The sequence below is a fragment of the Leptodactylus fuscus genome, chromosome 10, assembly GCF_031893055.1.
Source record: "Leptodactylus fuscus isolate aLepFus1 chromosome 10, aLepFus1.hap2, whole genome shotgun sequence".
Taxonomy (NCBI): Eukaryota; Metazoa; Chordata; class Amphibia; order Anura; family Leptodactylidae; genus Leptodactylus; species Leptodactylus fuscus.
Genome location: NC_134274.1, coordinates 4,878,280 through 4,899,823, shown reverse-complemented (window position 1 = coordinate 4,899,823; position 21,544 = coordinate 4,878,280). Strand labels below are relative to the sequence as shown.

The window sequence follows — 21,544 nt, the reverse complement described above, 5'->3', positions numbered from 1 at the left end:
CGCTCTCCCAAGGATTCAAGTCATGGGCAGTAAAGCAAAGATGCCAAAAAGCAAAAATCTCGCAGCATTTTATCTCCTTTCTGCATTTTAGAGCCGGAGTCAGAAATATTGTGTTATGTTACCGGCTGTGATACTAATGGGAGGAATGGACAGAAAGCAACACACACAGAAGAAACTGCTAGAACTCTGAGACGTATAATCATTTATAGACAAGCGTCTTGTATTTGTATATGTGGAGACCAGCAGGGTAAACCTTACATTATATACACTGCGCTGTCCATACCTTGTATAGGGAATGGTCAACGTGTCCATGGAGTCACTCACTGATGGAGGTCAATACAGAGACATTTCTGCACTGGACTAGTGGTTGTCTGGATGGAAGGATAAATAGATAGATAGATAGATAGATAGATAGATAGATAGATAGATAGATAGGAGATAGATAGATAGATAGGAGATAGATAGATAGGAGATAGATAGATAGATAGATAGAGTCATGGCCAAAAGTTTTGAGAATGATACAAATAGTAATTGTTACAAAGTCTACTGCTTCAGTTTTCCTAATGGCAATTTGCATATACTCCAGAATGCTATAAAGAGTGATCAGCTTCACAGAAATTACTTGTAAAGTCAATATTTGCCTAGAAAATGAACTTTATCCCCCAAAACACATTTCAACATCACTGCAGCCCTGCCTTAAAAGGACCAGCTAACATCGTTTCAGTGATTGCTCCAGTAACAGGTGTGGGTGTTGATGAGGACAGGGCTGGAGATCAATCTGTCATGATTAAGTAAGAATGACACCACTGGACACTGTAAAAGGAGGCTGGTGCTTGGCATCATTGTTTCTCTTCTGTTAACCATGGTTATCTCTAAAGAAACACGTGCAGTCATCATTGCACTGCACAAAAATGGCCTAACAGGGAAGAGTATCTCAGCTAGAAAGATTGCACCTCAGTCAGCAATCTATCGCATCATCAAGAACTTCAAGGACAGAGGTTCCATTGTTGGCAAAAAGGCTCCAGGGCGCCGAAGAAAGACCAGCAAGCGCCAGGACCGTCTCTTAAAAGTGTTTCAGCTGCGGGATCGGGCTACCAGCAGTGCAGAGCTTGCTCAGGAATAGCAGCAGGCAGGTGTGAGGGCATCTGCACGCACTGTGAGACAGAGACTCTTGGAGCAAGGCCTGGTCTGAAGGAGGGCAGCAAAGAAGCCACTTCTCTCCAGAAAAAACATCAGGGACAGACTGATATTCTGCAAAAGGTACAGGGAGTGGACTGCTGAGGACTGGGGGAAAGTCATTTTCTCTGATGAATCCCCTTTTCGATTGATTGGGACATCTGGAAAACAGCTTATTCGGAGAAGACGAGGTGAGCGCTACCACCAGTCTTGTCTCATGCCAACTGTAAAGCATCCTGAAACCATTCATGTGTGGGGTGGCTTCTCAGCCAAGGGAATCGGCTCTCTCACAGTCTTACCTAAAAACACAGCCATGAATAAAGAATGGGACCAGAATGTCCTCCAAGATCAACTTCTCCCAACCCTCCAAGAGCAGTTTGGCCATCAACAATGTCTTTTCCAGCATGATGGAGCACCTTGCCATAAAGCAAAGGGGAGAACTAAATGGCCCAGGGAACAAAACAGAGATTTTGGGTCCATGGCCTGGAAACTCCCCAGATCTTAATCCCATTGAGAACTTGTGGTCAATCATCAAGAGACGGGTGGACAAACAAAAACCTACAAATTCTGACAAAATGCAAGCATTGATTGTGCAAGAATGGACGGCTATCAGTCAGGATTTGGTGCAGAAGGTGATTGAGAGCATGCCAGGGAGAATTGCAGAGGTCCTGAAGAAGAAGGGTCAACACTGCAAATATTACAACGCTGCACTAACTCCTTCTAACTGTCACTATAAGCTTTTATTACTCAGAATATGATTGCAATTCTATTTCTGTATGTGATAAAAACATCTGACAAACACACAGAAACCAGAGGGAGCAGATCATGTGACAAGAGGAGATTTGTGGCAGTCTCAATGCTTTTGGCCATGACTGTAGATAGATAGACAGGAGATAGATAGATAGATAGATAGATAGATAGATAGATAGGAAGGAGATAGATAGATAGATAGGAAGGAGACAGATAGGAGATAGATAGATAGATAGATAGATAGATAGATAGATAGATAGATAGGAAGGAGATAGATAGATAGATAGATAGATACATAGATAGGAAGGAGATAGAGAGATAGATAGATAGATAGATAGATAGATAGATAGATAGATAGGAAGGAGACAGATAGATAGATAGATAGATAGATAGATAGATAGATAGGAAGGAGATAGATAGATAGGAAGGAGATAGATAGATAGATAGATAGATAGATAGGAGATAGATAGATAGATAGATAGATAATAGATAGATAGATGATTGATAGATAGATAGATAGATAGATAGATAGATAGATATGACACAGCTTAGATATAACAGTATATGATGTAGATAACTTTTGGATATTCTGTATATTCTGATATTTTGTTCCTTCTGCACTTCTCTCTTAGGGCATAGCTATAAATTGCCTTACTCGGCGCTCTCCCCGGATGGCCGCGGGCCCTGTGTAAGGCCTCGGGATATCATTATAAAGTAGTAGGCCCGGCGGTCACAGCGCTATCAGCAGTGATTGTGGCATCTAAGATCTTAAAGGGGAACATCGCCATCCTTCTAGAATCTGTGTCACTTCTGTCTATAGGTTCTGGTTCTGCAGTTCAGCTGCATTGAAGTAACGTGAAGCTGTAATATAACATATGGGCAGGTGGGGCGCTGTTTTTGGAAGATATCAGACTTTGTTGTTTTAACCCTTTTTGGATTGGCAGCTCCTCTGGGTCAGTCATTGGTTTCCAGCTCTTCCCATTATATACAGAATCTGCTAGACTGTAGTGGTCTGAATAGAAGGCTAAGTTTGCAGGACGGAGTTATTTGTAAGGTATTTGTATTAAGGTAGATACTGAAATATTCATACCCTTTAAGGAGGCCTCCCTGTAAAGTGGCTCATCCTTCACCAGTTCGCCTCTTCTCTCCCTTTAATTGCTTTCTATTTGACCTTTACCATGAACCTGGTCTTGGCTCTGACCAGTGAATCTATCAGTCAGTGACCTCTGGTTAAAGTCGCACAGCTGGCGCGCTCGCTTTATACATACATGATTTATTAATGCTGCTCTTCACTGCAGATTCTTTTTTTTTTTACATTTTGTTCTCGTTGTGCTGAATTGTATCGACCGAAGCCAAGACGGCGCGGTCGGGGCTCCTCCTGGCACTTCCCGCGTCCGCGTTAATTAATCGTTGTGAGTTTCAATCACCCAGGACTTTCCGATTCCAGATGTTCGCTCCGGCAATGTTTTTCTGCCCTGTGATGTAGAAATTCTTACGCTGGTGGATGTAACCTCGTTGGATTCAAAAAGGTAAAACGTGTCCAAATATCTACTGTGAAACAAATCCAAGACTGCGAAGAGTTTCTTAAAGGGGTGTCCCCTATTCAGTATTGGGGTGGTGGGTTGTGCTCCTTTGTTCATGACTGGAGGACCCGTCCTGTCCTGCAATACACAGACATCCCATTGATAGTAGTGGACACCATGTAATACTTAATATGCCCTGAGGTGGCGCTGCAGGGAAGTTGAACACTTATGGTCACGTTTGTCTATAGATTCCGGCTGATTGTTGCAATCTCAACAGACCCCCAATATAATAAAGGGGTCTTCTCTAGGTTAACCCCTCCAAGTACAGATCACACCCCTTCATAGCGAGTCATAGACTTGTATCTTTTTGATGCAATCATACAATTGCAGTCCAGTAAATTTGCAAGGCTAATGGATTCCAATTGTGAGTGCAGCTCTAGCTGTGACTGGAGTATAAGGCTTGCTGTAGAACAGTAGGGTTACGTCTTGTTTCGTGTAGATTTACAACATACAGAGGCCATTGGATAACTCTCAGCCCATTCCCATATCACATGGCGGTAGAGGAGCTATTGGGTCTTAGTGTTGGGGCCGGCGGCGTCTCGGTAGGTGACAATATTGCGGCCGTGCATTAGGTCTGCTGAAGGTTAATCTGCTTTTCGGGCCTCGTCCTGGCAGTTTATTCGTCTTCAGACTCCAATTTATTATTTTCCACAGTCACTTAGACAAAAAACGTGACCCCTCGGAGGATCGGCATTACCATCTGCAACCTGCGATAGCGTTCCTGGAGGTTTTACAAACGACATTCATTAGGCTAATGATCGAGCGCTCACTAATTAACCACATAATGGCTGTGGCACCGGCGTCCATGTTACATTGATCTGAGAAGTCTGCTTGGAGAAGAAGTCGGGAAAGTTCCTTTACTTCAGACCTTGTATCTGGGGAGACAATCCGGGGGGGATTTAGCATTCCTGTAACACTCCGACCTCGCAGACTTCGTGCACGGTCATGGATAAGTCTACATTCACATTGGATACTTCTATAACCTAGGAGTTGCTTCATTTGAAATCGAAATTTGCAAACAAATTTTTGCTACATTGTTGCATCTTAAAGTGAACCTGCCCTTATACGTGAACAGTGCCGGGGACTGGAAGGAACTTTGTAATGGAAATAAGATATTGAAATGAAAAGGGGGCTGTCGGAGCCAAGATATCGATGACCTGACCTAAGGAAAAGTCTAGAATGTGGAGTCCCCTAAAACCCCTTTAAGCCTGAATGACGAACCAATGCCAACTCTCCATTGTTTGGTCCATCAGGAGCCCTGAAAAACAGAGACATGGACCACTAAAACAGCAGGTCAGGTGACAGGGGGTCCGGTCATTCAGTGATCATTTCTTGCAGCAGATATTCTGCTTCCTTGCAAGAGATGGCGCCGCGGGGGTCCTTGTGTAGGGCAGATTCTGGAGAGTGGATGGGAAGGGGTCATCATCTGATAGGGATCAAGTAGCAATCAGGTGTGGCAGGACGACATCTACAAAGGTGGGGTAGAGAGAGTCCAGGGGTGATGGGGTTCAGAGCCATATGTGTTTGGAATGGAGCACATGACCCCTGATATGTCCGTTCTGCGTTGTATCACAGCCATCTGTATAGGACAAGATGTATTTTTGGGCAGCCATGGGCCTGGGGGACTTGGCTGCTGCCCAAAATAGTCATCTTCTGATCCACCACTGAGCTCCTTGTCTACTTGTTGTCTTTAGGTGTCATAGTATCTGCTAAGTAGTTTGATACTTTAGTGTTACAGTATATATGTCTTGATACAAAGTGTCAAATCCCCTGCATAGACAGAGATAAAGAATAACATTCTGTCTTCAGCCACCACTAGGGGGAGCTCAGGAGCATGCTGCATACTGAGCTTCCAATGAGGTATAACAGTATACAGTTAGCTCTGTAGCTCCCCCTAATGGATCCTGTACGCCGACCTGATAACATATTTCACTTTGCAAAAATTGGTGTAAAAAATTGCAACACAACCACATCCTGCGAGCCCGACATCAGACAAGGAGGTTAAGTGGCAAATTCCCATTGATCTATCATGACGGCCAGGTAATATTTGAGGAGCGCGGGCCCCGCCAATCCTAAATCAGGTAGAAGTCACATCCGCCAGCTCGGCAGGAAAGTTGCGCCTTCACCCCCGGAGCTCGCCATTCCACCGCTCGCAGATGATTTCAGTCACTGACTGCTCAGCTATGCAGATGCCAAAATTGGTCTTGATGGGAAGAAATTGTCATACAGTGGAAACAAATTAGGTTTCTGAGACGCGAAACTCAACTTGTTCTTGGAGGGGAAAAAAAAAGTGAATGAATTTATTAATTATCTCGGCCGCGCGGAGAAATATTCTTACTGGGAATCGGATTATTGCGCTCGGGACCTCAGCGGCCGCCCGGGAGTTTAGAGAGATGGTTTATACTCTGAGGAGTTCCCGGAGCCGCAGAGATTTATCGCTCTGTATTATAGGAGTATTACAAATGTACCGCTAGGATTAGCCTTAAAGGGATTTTCCCCTTACAGACGTGGCGTACTTTAACTCAACCCATTGTGGGCCGTTCCAGCAAATACAGATCAATGGAGGTCTGACTGCTGGACACGCAACGATCAGGGGGGCCCTGTATGTGAATCAGCAGGTTGGAGTACCCCTTTATATGGTATTCGTATAAATTTAATAGGATTATCCCGGACTATGATACGGAGCTCCACTTACGAGTCTCAGGCATCACATTTGTTAGTCCATGCCTATACGGCATTCAAATAAATGGGACCGGACTGCAATACTAGGAACAGCCACTATACAGTGGATGGCGCTGTGCTGTGAATGTATTGAAGAGACCAATCAAAGAGCAATCAATGTTCTAGTCCTAGACACCCCCTTTAGGTGCCAAATTGAAGTTGGCGTTGGTCCACTTGAGCTGGGAGGGGTCATACTTTTCATAGCACTGGGTTGCCATAACACCCACCAAAGTAACTAAATGCTCGAAAAAGATGAAAGAATATTTCTAATGGTCCCTAACTTTTCTGCAAACTTTGCATAAATCGACTGTACAAGCAAATAGAAGAAATTCTATAAGATCTGATCAGAGGATAATGCTCCTTTCTCCACTTCTCCAGCTTTCTAAATGGATATTAACTATGACATCTCTGCCGAATCCATCTTTGTCTCCCAAGTCGGACTGCCAGATAACTCAAGTATTAGATTATATGTTCCCATAGAGGTCTATGGAGAGGGGATAGAAGGAAGAGACGACAGAGAAGCAAAGGCAATCAGTTTTCTATCTTACCCCAAGTGCTTTATTGTATGATAACTTGTAGACTGCGGAGAGTTAGGGAGCAGAATCTCCTATTTTCTACAAGAATTGTCTAAGTGACACATCAACACCAGCTCAGGGAAACCTGAAGATAGAAGCTGTGGATCCCGTAGACTATTTTCCCCACTATTACTGGGACCTTATTCTTGTATCAGGTGAAAGAAATTTATTTTAGGTTCCTTAAATCAGAATGTGAAGGGTTGTCCTATGATACTGAATGCTGTGACCTCTTCACTACTTAATGAGAACAGTGCCCTATATTGTATAGTGGCCATGCTTGGTATTGCAGCTCAATCATTTGATTGGGACTGAGCTGTAATACGGCCATGTGACCAGAAGACACGTCATCAGTGTCTTGAGAAGAAGAGGTGAAGCTCAATATCACAGGATACAATACCGCTACTTAAAATCAGACAAGTAACCTACAGAAGAGACGACGATACAGAGACCATGTGACGTCATAGAAATAAGGACTTAATGGTGTACCGGCCCTTTAAACGATAATTTGATTGAACTTGACTTTCGGCCCAATTTGATCCCATTGTAAGAAGCCGCAGAAACCTTCCGCTATCAGATCATTTCAGTTCTCCCAGCAATGGAATGAAAGTTTGCAGCTGCAAATGTTTCAGAGAGAGATCGGTGACAGGAGAGATTGCACTTTCTGAAAGGTAATTAAGTCCAACTTATTTTGGGTATAATTTCCTTTTCAAGAACCTTCTCAGATCTGAGCGAAGTGGAAAATGTTATTATATGTTATTAGAGATATGCAAATATAAGTCACCGAATAAACGGAGAGACTTGGCAGCCGCCCAATACACCCGAACATGTACAGAAAAGAGATGTTTACTGAGCGGCGCGCGGGAGAATTATTATCTGAAGATTAATAAATACCGGCAAATAGCAAAATACATCCGCAGTAATATAGAAGGAATCTAACCGGGGAAATAATACCGCACATACTCATATATAGTAGTATTATAGTAGTTATATACTTGTACATAGGAGCAGTATTATAGTAGTTATATTCTTGTACATAGGAGCAGTATTATAGTAGTTATATTCTTGTACATAGGAGGTAGTATTATAGTAGTTATATTCTTGTACATAGGAGCAGTATTATAGTAGTTATATTATTGTACATAGGAGCAGTATTATAGTAGTTATATTCTTGTACATAGGAGCAGTATTATAGTAGTTATATTCTTGTACATAGGAGCAGTATTATAGTAGTTATATTCTTGTACATAGGAGCAGTATTATAGTAGTTATATTCTTGTACATAGGAGCAGTATTATAGTAGTTATATTCTTGTACATAGGAGCAGTATTATAGTAGTTATATTCTTGTACATAGGAGTAGTATTATAGTAGTTATATTCTTGTACATAGAAGTAGTATTATAGTAGTTATATTCTTGTACATAGGAGTAGTATTATAGTAGTTATATTCTTGTACATAGGAGTAGTATTATAGTAGTTATATTCCTGTACATAGGAGTAGTATTATAGTAGTTATATTCTTGTACATAGGAGTAGTATTATAGTAGTTATATTCTTGTACATAGGAGCAGTATTATAGTAGTTATATTCTTCTACATAGGAGCAGTATTATAGTAGTTATATTCTTCTACATAGGAGCAGTATTATAGTAGTTATATTCTTCTACATAGGAGTAGTATTATAGTAGTTATATTCTTGTACATAGGAGTAGTATTATAGTAGTTATATTCTTGTACATAGAAGTAGTATTATAGTAGTTATATTCTTGTACATAGTAGTATTATAGTAGTTATATTCTTGTACATAGGAGTAGTATTATAGTAGTTATATTCTTGTACATAGGAGGTAGTATTATAGTAGTTATATTCTTGTACATAGGAGCAGTATTATAGTAGTTATATTCTTGTACATAGGAGTAGTATTATAGTAGTTATATTCTTGTACATAGGAGTAGTATTATAGTAGTTATATTCTTCTACATAGGAGCAGTATTATAGTAGTTATATTCTTCTACATAGGAGCAGTATTATAGTAGTTATATTCTTCTACATAGGAGTAGTATTATAGCAGTTATATCCTTGTACATAGGAGCAGTATTATAGTAGTTATATTCTTGTACATAGGAGTAGTATTATAGTAGTTATATTCTTGTACATAGGAGTAGTATTATAGTAGTTATATTCTTCTACATAGGAGCAGTATTATAGTAGTTATATTCTTCTACATAGGAGCAGTATTATAGTAGTTATATTCTTCTACATAGGAGTAGTATTATAGCAGTTATATCCTTGTACATAGGAGCAGTATTATAGTAGTTATATTCTTGTACATAGGAGCAGTATTATAGTAGTTATATTCTTGTACATAGGAGTAGTATTATAGTAGTTATATTCTTGTACATAGGAGTAGTATTATAGTAGTTATATTCTTGTACATAGTAGTATTATAGTAGTTATATTCTTGTACATAGGAGTAGTATTATAGTAGTTATATTCTTGTACATAGGAGGTAGTATTATAGTAGTTATATTCTTGTACATAGGAGCAGTATTATAGTAGTTATATTCTTGTACATAGGAGTAGTATTATAGTAGTTATATTCTTGTACATAGGAGTAGTATTATAGTAGTTATATTCTTCTACATAGGAGCAGTATTATAGTAGTTATATTCTTCTACATAGGAGCAGTATTATAGTAGTTATATTCTTGTACATAGGAGCAGTATTATAGTAGTTATATTCTTGTACATAGGAGCAGTATTATAGTAGTTATATTCTTGTACATAGGAGTAGTATTATAGTAGTTATATTCTTGTACATAAGAGTAGTATTATAGTAGGTATTAGAGATGAGCGAACACTAAAATGTTCGAGGTTCGAAATTCGATTCGAACAGCCGCTCACTGTTCGAGTGTTCGAATGGGTTTCGAACCCCATTATAGTCTATGGGGAACATAAACTCGTTAAGGGGGAAACCCAAATTCGTGTCTGGAGGGTCACCAAGTCCACTATGACACCCCAGGAAATGATACCAACACCCTGGAATGACACTGGGACAGCAGGGGAAGCATGTCTGGGGGCATAAAAGTCACTTTATTTCATGGAAATCCCTGTCAGTTTGCGATTTTCGCAAGCTAACTTTTCCCCATAGAAATGCATTGGCCAGTGCTGATTGGCCAGAGTACGGAACTCGACCAATCAGCGCTGGCTCTGCTGGAGGAGGCGGAGTCTAAGATAGCTCCACACCAGTCTCCATTCAGGTCCGACCTTAGACTCCGCCTCCTCCGGCAGAGCCAGCGCTGATTGGCCGAAGGCTGGCCAATGCATTCCTATGCGAATGCAGACTTAGCAGTGCTGAGTCAGTTTTGCTCAACTACACATCTGATGCACACTCGGCACTGCTACATCAGATGTAGCAATCTGATGTAGCAGAGCCGAGGGTGCACTAGAACCCCTGTGCAAACTCAGTTCACGCTAATAGAATGCATTGGCCAGCGCTGATTGGCCAGAGTACGGAACTCGACCAATCAGCGCTGGCTCTGCTGGAGGAGGCGGAGTCTAAGGTCGGACCTGAATGGAGACTGGTGTGGAGCGATCTTAGACTCCGCCTCCTCCAGCAGAGCCAGCGCTGATTGGCCGAATTCCGTACTCTGGCCAATCAGCACTGGCTAATGCATTGTATTGGCGTGATGAAGCAGTGCTGAATGTGTGTGCTTAGCACACACATTCAGCTCTACTTCATCGGGCTAATAGAATGCATTGGCCAATCAGCGCTGGCCAATGCATTCTATTAGCGTGAACTGAGTTTGCACAGGGGTTCTAGTGCACCCTCGGCTCTGCTACATCAGATTGCTACATCTGATGTAGCAGTGCCGAGTGTGCATCAGATGTGTAGTTGAGCAAAACTGACTCAGCACTGCTAAGTATGCATTCGCATAGGAATGCATTGGCCAGCCTTCGGCCAATCAGCGCTGGCTCTGCCGGAGGAGGCGGAGTCTAAGGTCGGACCTGAATGGAGACTGGTGTGGAGCGACCTTAGACTCCGCCTCCTCCAGCAGAGCCAGCGCTGATTGGCCGAATTCCGTACTCTGGCCAATCAGCACTGGCTAATGCATTGTATTGGCTTGATGAAGCAGTGCTGAATGTGTGTGCTTAGCACACACATTCAGCTCTACTTCATCGGGCTAATAGAATGCATTGGCCAATCAGCGCTGGCCAATGCATTCTATTAGCGTGAACTGAGTTTGCACAGGGGTTCTAGTGCACCCTCGGCTCTGCTACATCAGATTGCTACATCTGATGTAGCAGTGCCGAGTGTGCATCAGATGTGTAGTTGAGCAAAACTGACTCAGCACTGCTAAGTCTCTGCATTCGCATAGGAATGCATTGGCCAGCCTTCGGCCAATCAGCGCTGGCTCTGCCGGAGGAGGCGGAGTCTAAGGTCGGACCTGAATGGAGACTGGTGTGGAGCGATCTTAGACTCCGCCTCCTCCAGCAGAGCCAGCGCTGATTGGTCGAGTTCCGTACTCTGGCCAATCAGCGCTGGCCAATGCATTCTATTAGCCCGATGAAGTAGAGCTGAATGTGTGTGCTTAGCACACACATTCAGCTCTACTTCATCAGGCTAATAGAATACATTGGCCAATCAGCGCTGGCCAATGCATTCTATTAGCTTGATGAAGCAGAGTGTGCACAAGGGTTCAAGCGCACCCTCGGCTCTGATGTAGCAGAGCTGAGGGTGCACAAGGGTTCAAGTGCACCCTCGGCTCTCCTACATCAGAGCCGAGGGTGCGCTTGAACCCTTGTGCAGCCTCGGCTCTGCTACATCAGAGCCGAGGGTGCGCTTGAACCCTTGTGCACACTCTGCTTCATCAAGCTAATAGAATGCATTGGCCAGCACTGATTGGCCAGAGTACGGAATTCGGCCAATCAGCGCTGGCCAATGCATCCCTATGGGAAAAAGTTTATCTCACAAAAATCACAATTACACACCCGATAGAGCCCCAAAAAGTTATTTTTAATAACATTCCCCCCTAAATAAAGGTTATCCCTAGCTATCCCTGCCTGTACAGCTATCCCTGTCTCATAGTCACAAAGTTCACATTCTCATATGACCCGGATTTGAAATCCACTATTCGTCTAAAATGGAGGTCACCTGATTTCGGCAGCCAATGACTTTTTCCAATTTTTTTCAATGCCCCCAGTGTCGTAGTTCCTGTCCCACCTCCCCTGCGCTGTTATTGGTGCAAAAAAGGCGCCAGGGAAGGTGGGAGGGGAATCGAATTTTGGCGCACTTTACCACGTGGTGTTCGATTCGATTCGAACATGGCGAACACCCTGATATCCGATCGAACATGTGTTCGATAGAACACTGTTCGCTCATCTCTAGTAGTTATATTCTTGTACATAGGAGTAGTATTATAGTAGTTATATTCTTGTACATAGGAGTAGTATTATAGTAGTTATATTCTTCTACATAGGAGCAGTATTATAGTAGTTATATTCTTGTACATAGCTGTAGTATTATAGTAGTTATATTCTTGTACATAGGAGGTAGTATTATAGTAGTTATATTCTTGTACATAGGAGTAGTATTATAGTAGTTATATCTTGTACATAGGAGTAGTATTATAGTAGTTATATTCTTGTACATAGGAGTAGTATTATAGTAGTTATATCTTGTACATAGGAGTAGTATTATAGTAGTTATATTCTTGTACATAGGAGCAGTATTATAGTAGTTATATTCTTGTACATAGTAGTAGTATTATAGTAGTTATATTCTTGTACATAGTAGTAGTATTATAGTAGTTATATTCTTGTACATAGGAGTAGTATTATAGTAGTTATATTCTTGTACATAGGAGTAGTATTATAGTAGTTATATTCTTGTACATAGGAGCAGTATTATAGTAGTTATATTCTTGTACATAGGAGTAGTATTATAGTAGTTATATTCTTGTACATAGGGGGCAGTATTATAGTAGTTATATTCTTGTACATAGGAGTAGTATTATAGTAGTTATATTCTTGTACATAGGAGTAGTATTATAGTAGTTATATTCTTGTACATAGGAGCAGTATTATAGTAGTTATATTCTTGTACATAGGGGGCAGTATTATAGTAGTTATATTCTTGTACATAGGAGTAGTATTATAGTAGTTATATTCCTGTACATAGGAGGTAGTATTATAGTAGTTATATTCTTGTACATAGGAGTAGTATTATAGTAGTTATATTCTTGTACATAGGAGTAGTATTATAGTAGTTATATCTTGTACATAGGAGTAGTATTATAGTAGTTATATTCTTGTACATAGGAGTAGTATTATAGTAGTTATATCTTGTACATAGGAGTAGTATTATAGTAGTTATATTCTTGTACATAGGAGCAGTATTATAGTAGTTATATTCTTGTACATAGTAGTAGTATTATAGTAGTTATATTCTTGTACATAGTAGTAGTATTATAGTAGTTATATTCTTGTACATAGGAGTAGTATTATAGTAGTTATATTCTTGTACATAGGAGTAGTATTATAGTAGTTATATTCTTGTACATAGGAGCAGTATTATAGTAGTTATATTCTTGTACATAGGAGTAGTATTATAGTAGTTATATTCTTGTACATAGGGGGCAGTATTATAGTAGTTATATTCTTGTACATAGGAGTAGTATTATAGTAGTTATATTCTTGTACATAGGAGTAGTATTATAGTAGTTATATTCTTGTACATAGGAGCAGTATTATAGTAGTTATATTCTTGTACATAGGAGTAGTATTATAGTAGTTATATTCTTGTACATAGGAGCAGTATTATAGTAGTTATATTCTTGTACATAGGAGCAGTATTATACTAATATTCTTGTACATAGGAGCAGTATTATAGTAGTTATATTCTTGTACATAGGAGTAGTATTATAGTAGTTATATTCTTGTACATAGGAGTAGTATTATAGTAGTTATATTCTTGTACATAGGAGCAGTATTATAGTAGTTATATTCTTGTACATAGGAGTAGTATTATAGTAGTTATATTCTTGTACATAGGAGCAGTATTATAGTAGTTATATTCTTGTACATAGGAGGTAGTATTATAGTAGTTATATTCTTGTACATAGGAGTAGTATTATAGTAGTTATATTCTTGTACATAGGAGTAGTATTATAGTAGTTATATTCTTGTACATAGGAGCAGTATTATAGTAGTTATATTCTTGTACATAGGAGCAGTATTATAGTAGTTATATTCTTGTACATAGGGGGCAGTATTATAGTAGTTATATTCTTGTACATAGGAGTAGTATTATAGTAGTTATATTCCTGTACATAGGAGGTAGTATTATAGTAGTTATATCCTTGTACATAGGAGGTCGTATTATGTTATGTTTTGTGATGATCGGGTTGCTCTTTCATGCCCTTCTCTCTCAGGACCTCCACTGGCTGTAATTAGCTTTTTCTGGAATGTCCCTTTAAGTCCAGGACGATTTCCATGTTTCTCCTTTTTATCAGCTCCGATATTCCGGCCGTGATTCCGACTGATCTGTTGTTTTTATTTTTAATTTGGAGATGTCTGTTTGTTTTGCTGAAACAAGTTTTCCCCTCTTAGTGATTGCAGAATGAACAAATCTAAACAATGTTTATTATGTACCGAGTGACTACAAACAGCTCCTGATTGTCTGCAATTTAACCTTCAGCGAATGCAATAAGACAGAGAGCGGAAATCTTTATAAACCTCCTGATGCAGCTCGCGAAGAGAAGGAGAAATAAAACGATCTTGAAATGCTTTTACCGTTAAAGGTGAAATGAAACAAAAACAACCTTCCAATTTCTGCAATTTTTTTTTTTTTTTTTTTTTTTTTTTTTTAATATCAAATCAATTTGAAAGCCAAAAGTAGGAATACTGGATAAGACGTTGGCTTTGGTGGAAATGTGTGGGAAGGCAGAGAAAGCCTTAAAGGGGTTGTCTAAGGTTGAAAGGGGTTGTCCAGGATAAATCAATAACAAGTCTCCCGTACCTCGCCGACAACTTTCTAATTTAACTCCTTTTTCCAGATTGTAATGTTTTTCAGTAATATATGGAGGTCATGTGACCTATAAGTTACATGCTTTACCTGATGTATCGGGTTCTCGGTCTAATTGACTTGTTACGTCAGTGTCAAGGACTATTCTCATATCCTCTTTATTGGATGCATGCTGTACAAACCTTGTTCGTGTACTGTCGAGGACGGACTAACAAGTCACCAGGCAGATGTCATGTTGAAGTAGGAGAGAGGTCAGGGCAGGCAGTGTCCGGTCAACTACAGTAGTCTGGCACAAGTCAAAACAGGCTAATTAGGAAGCCAAATTATTCAAGCCAATGCGAACCAGGAATCAAGCTATAGAACACCCCAGCAGAGCACTGGAACCTCAAGAACCTTGTGCTTAAGTCCTTAGTGAGGGAGTAGGGGGCTTTAAAAAAAAAAAAATCCAGGGCAGAAGGTGGTGGGAGAACGTTATTGGGCTTTAAGTGGTCAGAATCCATGGGGTGCAGAGTAGAAGCAGAGGGGGAGAATTGACAAGGACCGAGGCTGCCCTGACAAGGATTTCAATCCCAGAGGGCACCTCAGATAAGCAATTGCTGTGTTACCCTTAGCAAGCAGATAGATAAGGCTATAGGTATAAGAAATGAATTGCCCACTCCAAAATATGTAAAGATATTATTCAGTAAATATAGGACATTTTAGGATAGGATTCTTTCCTTTTATTAGGTAGCTCGGGGGTGGGCATTCAATGTAAGGGGTGTGTCTTACAGCAAGAGCTGAGTATAGTGACTGCCAGGGGACATGATTGAATTTAATGGGGTTTTCTAGGATCTCTGGAAATGTATTTGGGTGCAGTAAAATAAAGTGGATTTTTTTTAAAGTTTACTTGGGGGTGGAGATTCACTTTAAGGGGTGTGTCTTGTGCTGGTTGGTCCAAAGTGCAGATGGTTAGGTGACCACCACGGCTAATCACTGGACTAACCTCATGGGAACTTATGACGTGTCTGAGATCAGGTGACCAATGAGGACAGTGATTTCCTGCAGTGGTCACCTGATGGTTACTGGTGACATGTCTGAGGTCAGGTGGATGACCAATGAGGCCGGGGTGTTTCTGCAGTGGATACCTCATGGGTACTGGTGACATATCTGAGAACAGGTGACCAATGAGGCCGGTGATTTCCTGCAGTGGTCACCTGATGGTTACTGGTGACATGTCTGAGGTCAGGTGGATGACCAATGAGGCCGGGGTGTTTCTGCAGTGGATACCTCATGGGTACTGGTGACATATCTGAGAACAGGTGACCAATGAGGCCGGTGATTTCCTGCAATGGTCACCTGATGGGTACTGGTGACATGTCTGAGGTCAGGTGGATGACTATTGAGGCCGGTGATTTCCTGCAGCATCCCCTGAGACTCCTCCAGCGCTGTCACATAATATAGAGGACACAACGCCCGAATGTAGGACCGGGGGCCGGGAGATTTTGCCACTTTGTCATAACCCTCCCCCCCCCAATATAATGATCCTGGAAAACCCCTGTGATTCCTCCCACATGTAACAAGTGATCCCGGCCCCGCCATCGCATTGTTTCCGCAGCTGCCTTCATTTTTGTGTCTCTTCTCCAGAATCCTTTTGTGTTTTCCCCTTTGTCATCAAGGCGTCGTCTCGAAAATAAAACCGCTCTTCCTTTTCTTCCTTCGACGCGTTTCTTTATTATTATTTGTGCTGACGGGTGACATATTTACGCAATTCCTTCTTCCTACAAATAAAGAAGTCCATGAATTTTTCATACGCTCGCTTATTTCTCGCCGTACGTTTCGCTCGCCTCCAACTCGTGTCATTGGCTGTAAGAGCTTGCAAACAGGAGAGCGCATTTAGCTAATAGGTGCATGATGGGAATTGTAATTTTACCGCACCGTACATGGTAAATAATCCAGGCGAGGGTATTACAAGTGTAAGCCGGCAGTAAATACAGCCCACGGCGTCTTCTGCTTATTCCGGATCTTTCACTATTTCACTTAATCTTAAGCCTTTAGATAAAATGGAACCAAAGCGAATACGATTCCCCGGGTCCATCCGTAGGAGTCACATGCCCCTCCCCCTTTCCAGCGCTCGGCCTTACCGGTCTGTTTGTGGTCCGGTGTAATCTTAAGAAACATTCCGAGACGGGTAACAAATGCCTTTGATTAATAATTCCCAAGATGTCTTCCCGGAAGCCGAGGAAATCAGATAAAGTGAAAACTAAGAGAAGTGTCGGCCGGTTCTCACTCTCCTCTTATCGCGTGAAAGTCAGACCGTGGTTTTCCTATTAATGTGTCAGTCGCCCCCCCAGGACCACATTGAACTGGCGGCTGAGACAGACCCAACCGGAGATTCATTTCTTTAAACACAATACCATCAGATAAGGAAACCTTAAAAGGAGCTTTTCCTTTGTGACCGAGGAAGTGAGAGGGGGAGGAGGGAGGCGCAGCTTCATAACGTTCTCCTCGACTTTTCTCTCCGATACAATGTAAGCTTCTATTAAAGCAATGCATTAAAATATTAAGTAAAACAAATTTTTAACCTCTTAGTGGCAGGGACAAGTTTAGTGGCAACAAACCCAAAGTGCTCAAGGCGGACGGGGGAGGGGGACAACTGGTCATTCTTGGGTGCCCAAGGTGGTGTTGATGTGCATGTTGGTGGACCCCACAGAAGCACAAATTACTGTAAGGGTCCAATATGGTGTCAGGTTTTATTGTTATGGCTGATGTTTGTATATACTGGTGTATCATGGCTTATATACTCTTGACTCTTCTGTAGAATTCTGACTGTATTTGGTTTTCGCTCACCGCACTGACATCTTTGTCTTTTCCAGGTCAACGGATTACGGAACAACGTATGAAAAATTTAACGAGAAGGTGGGGCTGAAAACCGTCCTCAGCTACCTGTACGTGAGCCCCACCAACAAGAGGAAGGTAATGGCGCCGTATACTACTAGTACCCTGATATGGTGACTTCATGCAGGGCCATTCTATAAGGACAGGACTGCTCTCACACTGTGCAGGGTTTTATAGAGCACACATGCCCTTCTAAGTATTCTGGTGGAAATAGAACTTGCTCTAGTGCCACCTTTTGGACGGCAGATCCTTATATCAATGCCTGGTTTTTCTAGTGACATGATCTGAGATCTCCTCCTAGTGACAAGGCCCCCTTTGGAGGAGATCTACTGGCTTAACTATAATCCTTGACTGTAGCTCTAGGTTTCAGATAAACCAGGCATTGATCTATAGGGTGCTACCTTCCAGAAGGTGGTGCTAGAGCAAGTTACACCTTACACAAAAAAAAAAAAGCATATTTACATTTTCTACAAGACCCTGAAAACACAGAAGTCTACCTAAACAGACACAGTACCCCTTCTAATAGGCTGTAATGATAATGAGACATTGAAGTAAGCCGTAGACATGAGATGGCGGGTGCAGTAGTTACATGACGCCTCGCATGGCTGATATTGGGGATCAGAGGTTGTCAGGTACATGTGGTGCCGCTTAGAGAGTAGTCAGGCAGGTTAAGCCATGGGGCAGTCTATGGGCATCTGTATATCTTTAGGGTGGCATAGGGGAAGGAGCAGTCCTCTCCTGCAGCACCAAGCCACAATTCATGGGGATTCTGCACAATTCCAAAAATATTGAAAAAAATTGAGAAGTGCTGAGCAGGAACTTCCCAGGTTACAGCAAGGACTTGTAGTAATTAGAATTAGATGGAGATGTGAGAGCAGAGAATGACTACAGAGGCGGCGGAGGAGAGGAGGACAAGCTGGAGATGAGAAGGAAGACAATGTCGGAGAACTTGTCCTATTCATCACCGTCCTCCTACAGACGCCTCCCAGATGTATCTGAAACCTCCACTGATCCCCGGCCTTTCATCTTCAGATGGCATCACTTATACAGTCTCATCACCACAGGATCATGGCAAAGTAGTGTGAATGTTCCACACCAAGAATATGGCAATTGTGACATCACTGCACCTGCCCAATGACATCACTCATGTCACATGCTACATATACTCACTGAGTGGACTGAAGGACAGATCCTAGATCATATACATCTATCTAGACCTTTATGGACCGTTGTTTTCTGATACAGAGGTCCAAATCTTCAGCAAAGACAAAGAAGTGACAAAAATGATGTATGCCCACAACCACCACTAGGAGAGCCCAAGAGCTCACTGCATTCAGTGTCACCCACTACAGTAAAGTCTCTACATTGTAGCAAGTTGTTACCACCATGTGCTTGTGCTCCAGTATACAGAAGGTTCCCACCACTCCAGCCCCTTATGCTCTTCCTGCAGTAATAGATTCAACCCAAAGATGGCGCTGTATTTGGTAGAAACCAGTCCTGTTATTAGATTAAGCCTCTTTAAAATGGTCTGAAAGACGTTTACAACATCTATCTATCCATCTATCCATCCATCCATCATCTCCTATCTATCTATCTACTGTATCTATCATCTACTCTATCTATCTATCTATCTATCTATCTATCTATCTCCTATCTATCTATCTATCTATCTATCTATCTATCTCCTATCTATCTATCTATCTATCTATCTCCTATCTATCTATCTATCTATCTATCTATCTATCTATCTATCTCCTATCTATCTATCTATCTATCTATCTATCTATCTATCTATCTCCTATCTATCTATCGCCTATCTATCTATCTATCTATCTATCTATCTCCTATCTATCTATCTATCTATCTATCTATCTATCTCCTATCTATCTATCTATCTATCTATCTATCTATCTATCTATCTCCTATCTATCTATCTATCTATCTATCTATCTATCTATCTATCTATCTATCTATCTATCTATCTCCTATCTATCTATCTATCTCCTATCTATCTATCTATCTCCTATCTATCTATCTATCTATCTATCTATCTATCTATCTATCTATCTATCTATCTATCTCCTATCTATCTATCTATCGCCTATCTATCTATCTATCTATCTATCTCCTATCTATCTATCTATCTATCTATCTATCTATCTATCTATCTCCTATCTATCTATCTCCTATCTATCTATCTATCTATCTATCTATCTATCTATCTATCTATCTATCGCCTATCTATCTATCTATCTATCTATCTATCTATCTATCTCCTATCTATCTATCTATCTATCTATCTATCTATCTATCTATCTCCTATCTATCTATCTCCTATCTATCTATCTATCTCCTATCTATCTATCTCCTATCTATCTATCTATCTATCTATCTATCTATCTATCTATCTATCTATCTCGGCCATATTTCTTCCGTATCCTCTAATAACTGAGCGCTACCGTTCCATTCCGGGTAATAAAGCCAGAGAAAAGAAATCTATATTTCCGTCATAAATGCAGGTGTAGGAGCGGTGACAATAATTCTGTAAATTATTAGAGGAGTTGCAGGGACTCGGGAAATGAGATGTGGCGTTCTCCCTCGGGGGGAGATATTTATGCCTAATTAGAACAACAAGATCCTGGATGTTATTCAACTCAGGAAATGTGCCGCATAAAGAACCCAAATCCTAAAAAAATATGGGAAGTTTGTTATAATTTTCTCTGGTCGCGGCACTCGATTAGCATGTAAATGTATCCAGCACTGGAAAATGAGCAGGTAGACTCCGGTTAATGAAACCACGGCGAGGAAAGATGAAGAATGCGCCAAAGTCATACATAAAAACAGAGACGGGAATGAGCAGAGAGGGAGGAGGGAGGGGGTGGTAGTCCTGCTGATACAGAGGCCTGAGATATATCAAACAAGTCAGATTATAATCACTCCATTATTTATTGGATGGAGATGGCGACGGGAAATCGATTAGATTTCTATTGATTTGAACATTCTTATTGAATTAGAATATTTATATCATAGAATACAAGTAATCAGAGAATGAAGATAGCGGTAGATGGTGGATGCAGAATAGTGAGCGCAGCTCTGGAGTATAATACAGGATAAGTAATGTAATGTATGTACACAGTGACTGCACCAGCAGAATAGTGAGCGCAGCTCTGGAGTATAATACAGGATAAGTAATGTAATGTATGTACACAGTGACTGTACCAGCAGAATAGTGAGCGCAGCTCTGGAGTATAATACAGGATAAGTAATGTAATGTATGTACACAGTGACTGTACCAGCAGAATAGTGAGCGCAGCTCTGGAGTATAATACAGGATAAGTAATGTAATGTATGTACACAGTGACTGTACCAGCAGAATAGTGAGCGCAGCTCTGGAGTATAATACAGGATAAGTAATGTAATGTATGTACACAGTGACTGCACCAGCAGAATAGTGAGCGCAGCTCTGGAGTATAATACAGGATAAGTAATGTAATGTATGTACACAGTGACTGTACCAGCAGAATAGTGAGCGCAGCTCTGGAGTATAATACAGGATAAGTAATGTAATGTATGTACACAGTGACTGCACCAGCAGAATAGTGAGTGCAGCTCTGGAGTATAATACAGGATAAGTAATGTAATGTATGTACACAGTGACTGCACCAGCAGAATAGTGAGCGCAGCTCTGGAGTATAATACAGGATAAGTAATGTAATGTATGTACACAGTTATTGTACCAGCAGAATAGTGAGCGCAGCTCTGGAGTATAATACAAGATGTAACTCAGGATCAGTACAGGATAAGCTCTGCAAAGGCAGAGCTCACCTCAAGACCTTTGTCCTC

The 21,544-nt window shown here is 41.1% G+C and overlaps 1 protein-coding gene across 1 annotated transcript in view; it reads left to right on the top strand.

Moving 5' to 3' along the window:
* SORCS3 (sortilin related VPS10 domain containing receptor 3) overlaps positions 1-21,544 on the top strand; it is a 329,278-nt gene that overhangs the window by 113,409 nt on the left and 194,325 nt on the right. Inside the window, exon 3 of the mRNA XM_075287996.1 lies at positions 17,680-17,779. Coding sequence (XP_075144097.1) covers positions 17,680-17,779 — 100 coding nt within the window. The remainder of the gene's footprint in view (positions 1-17,679; positions 17,780-21,544) is intronic.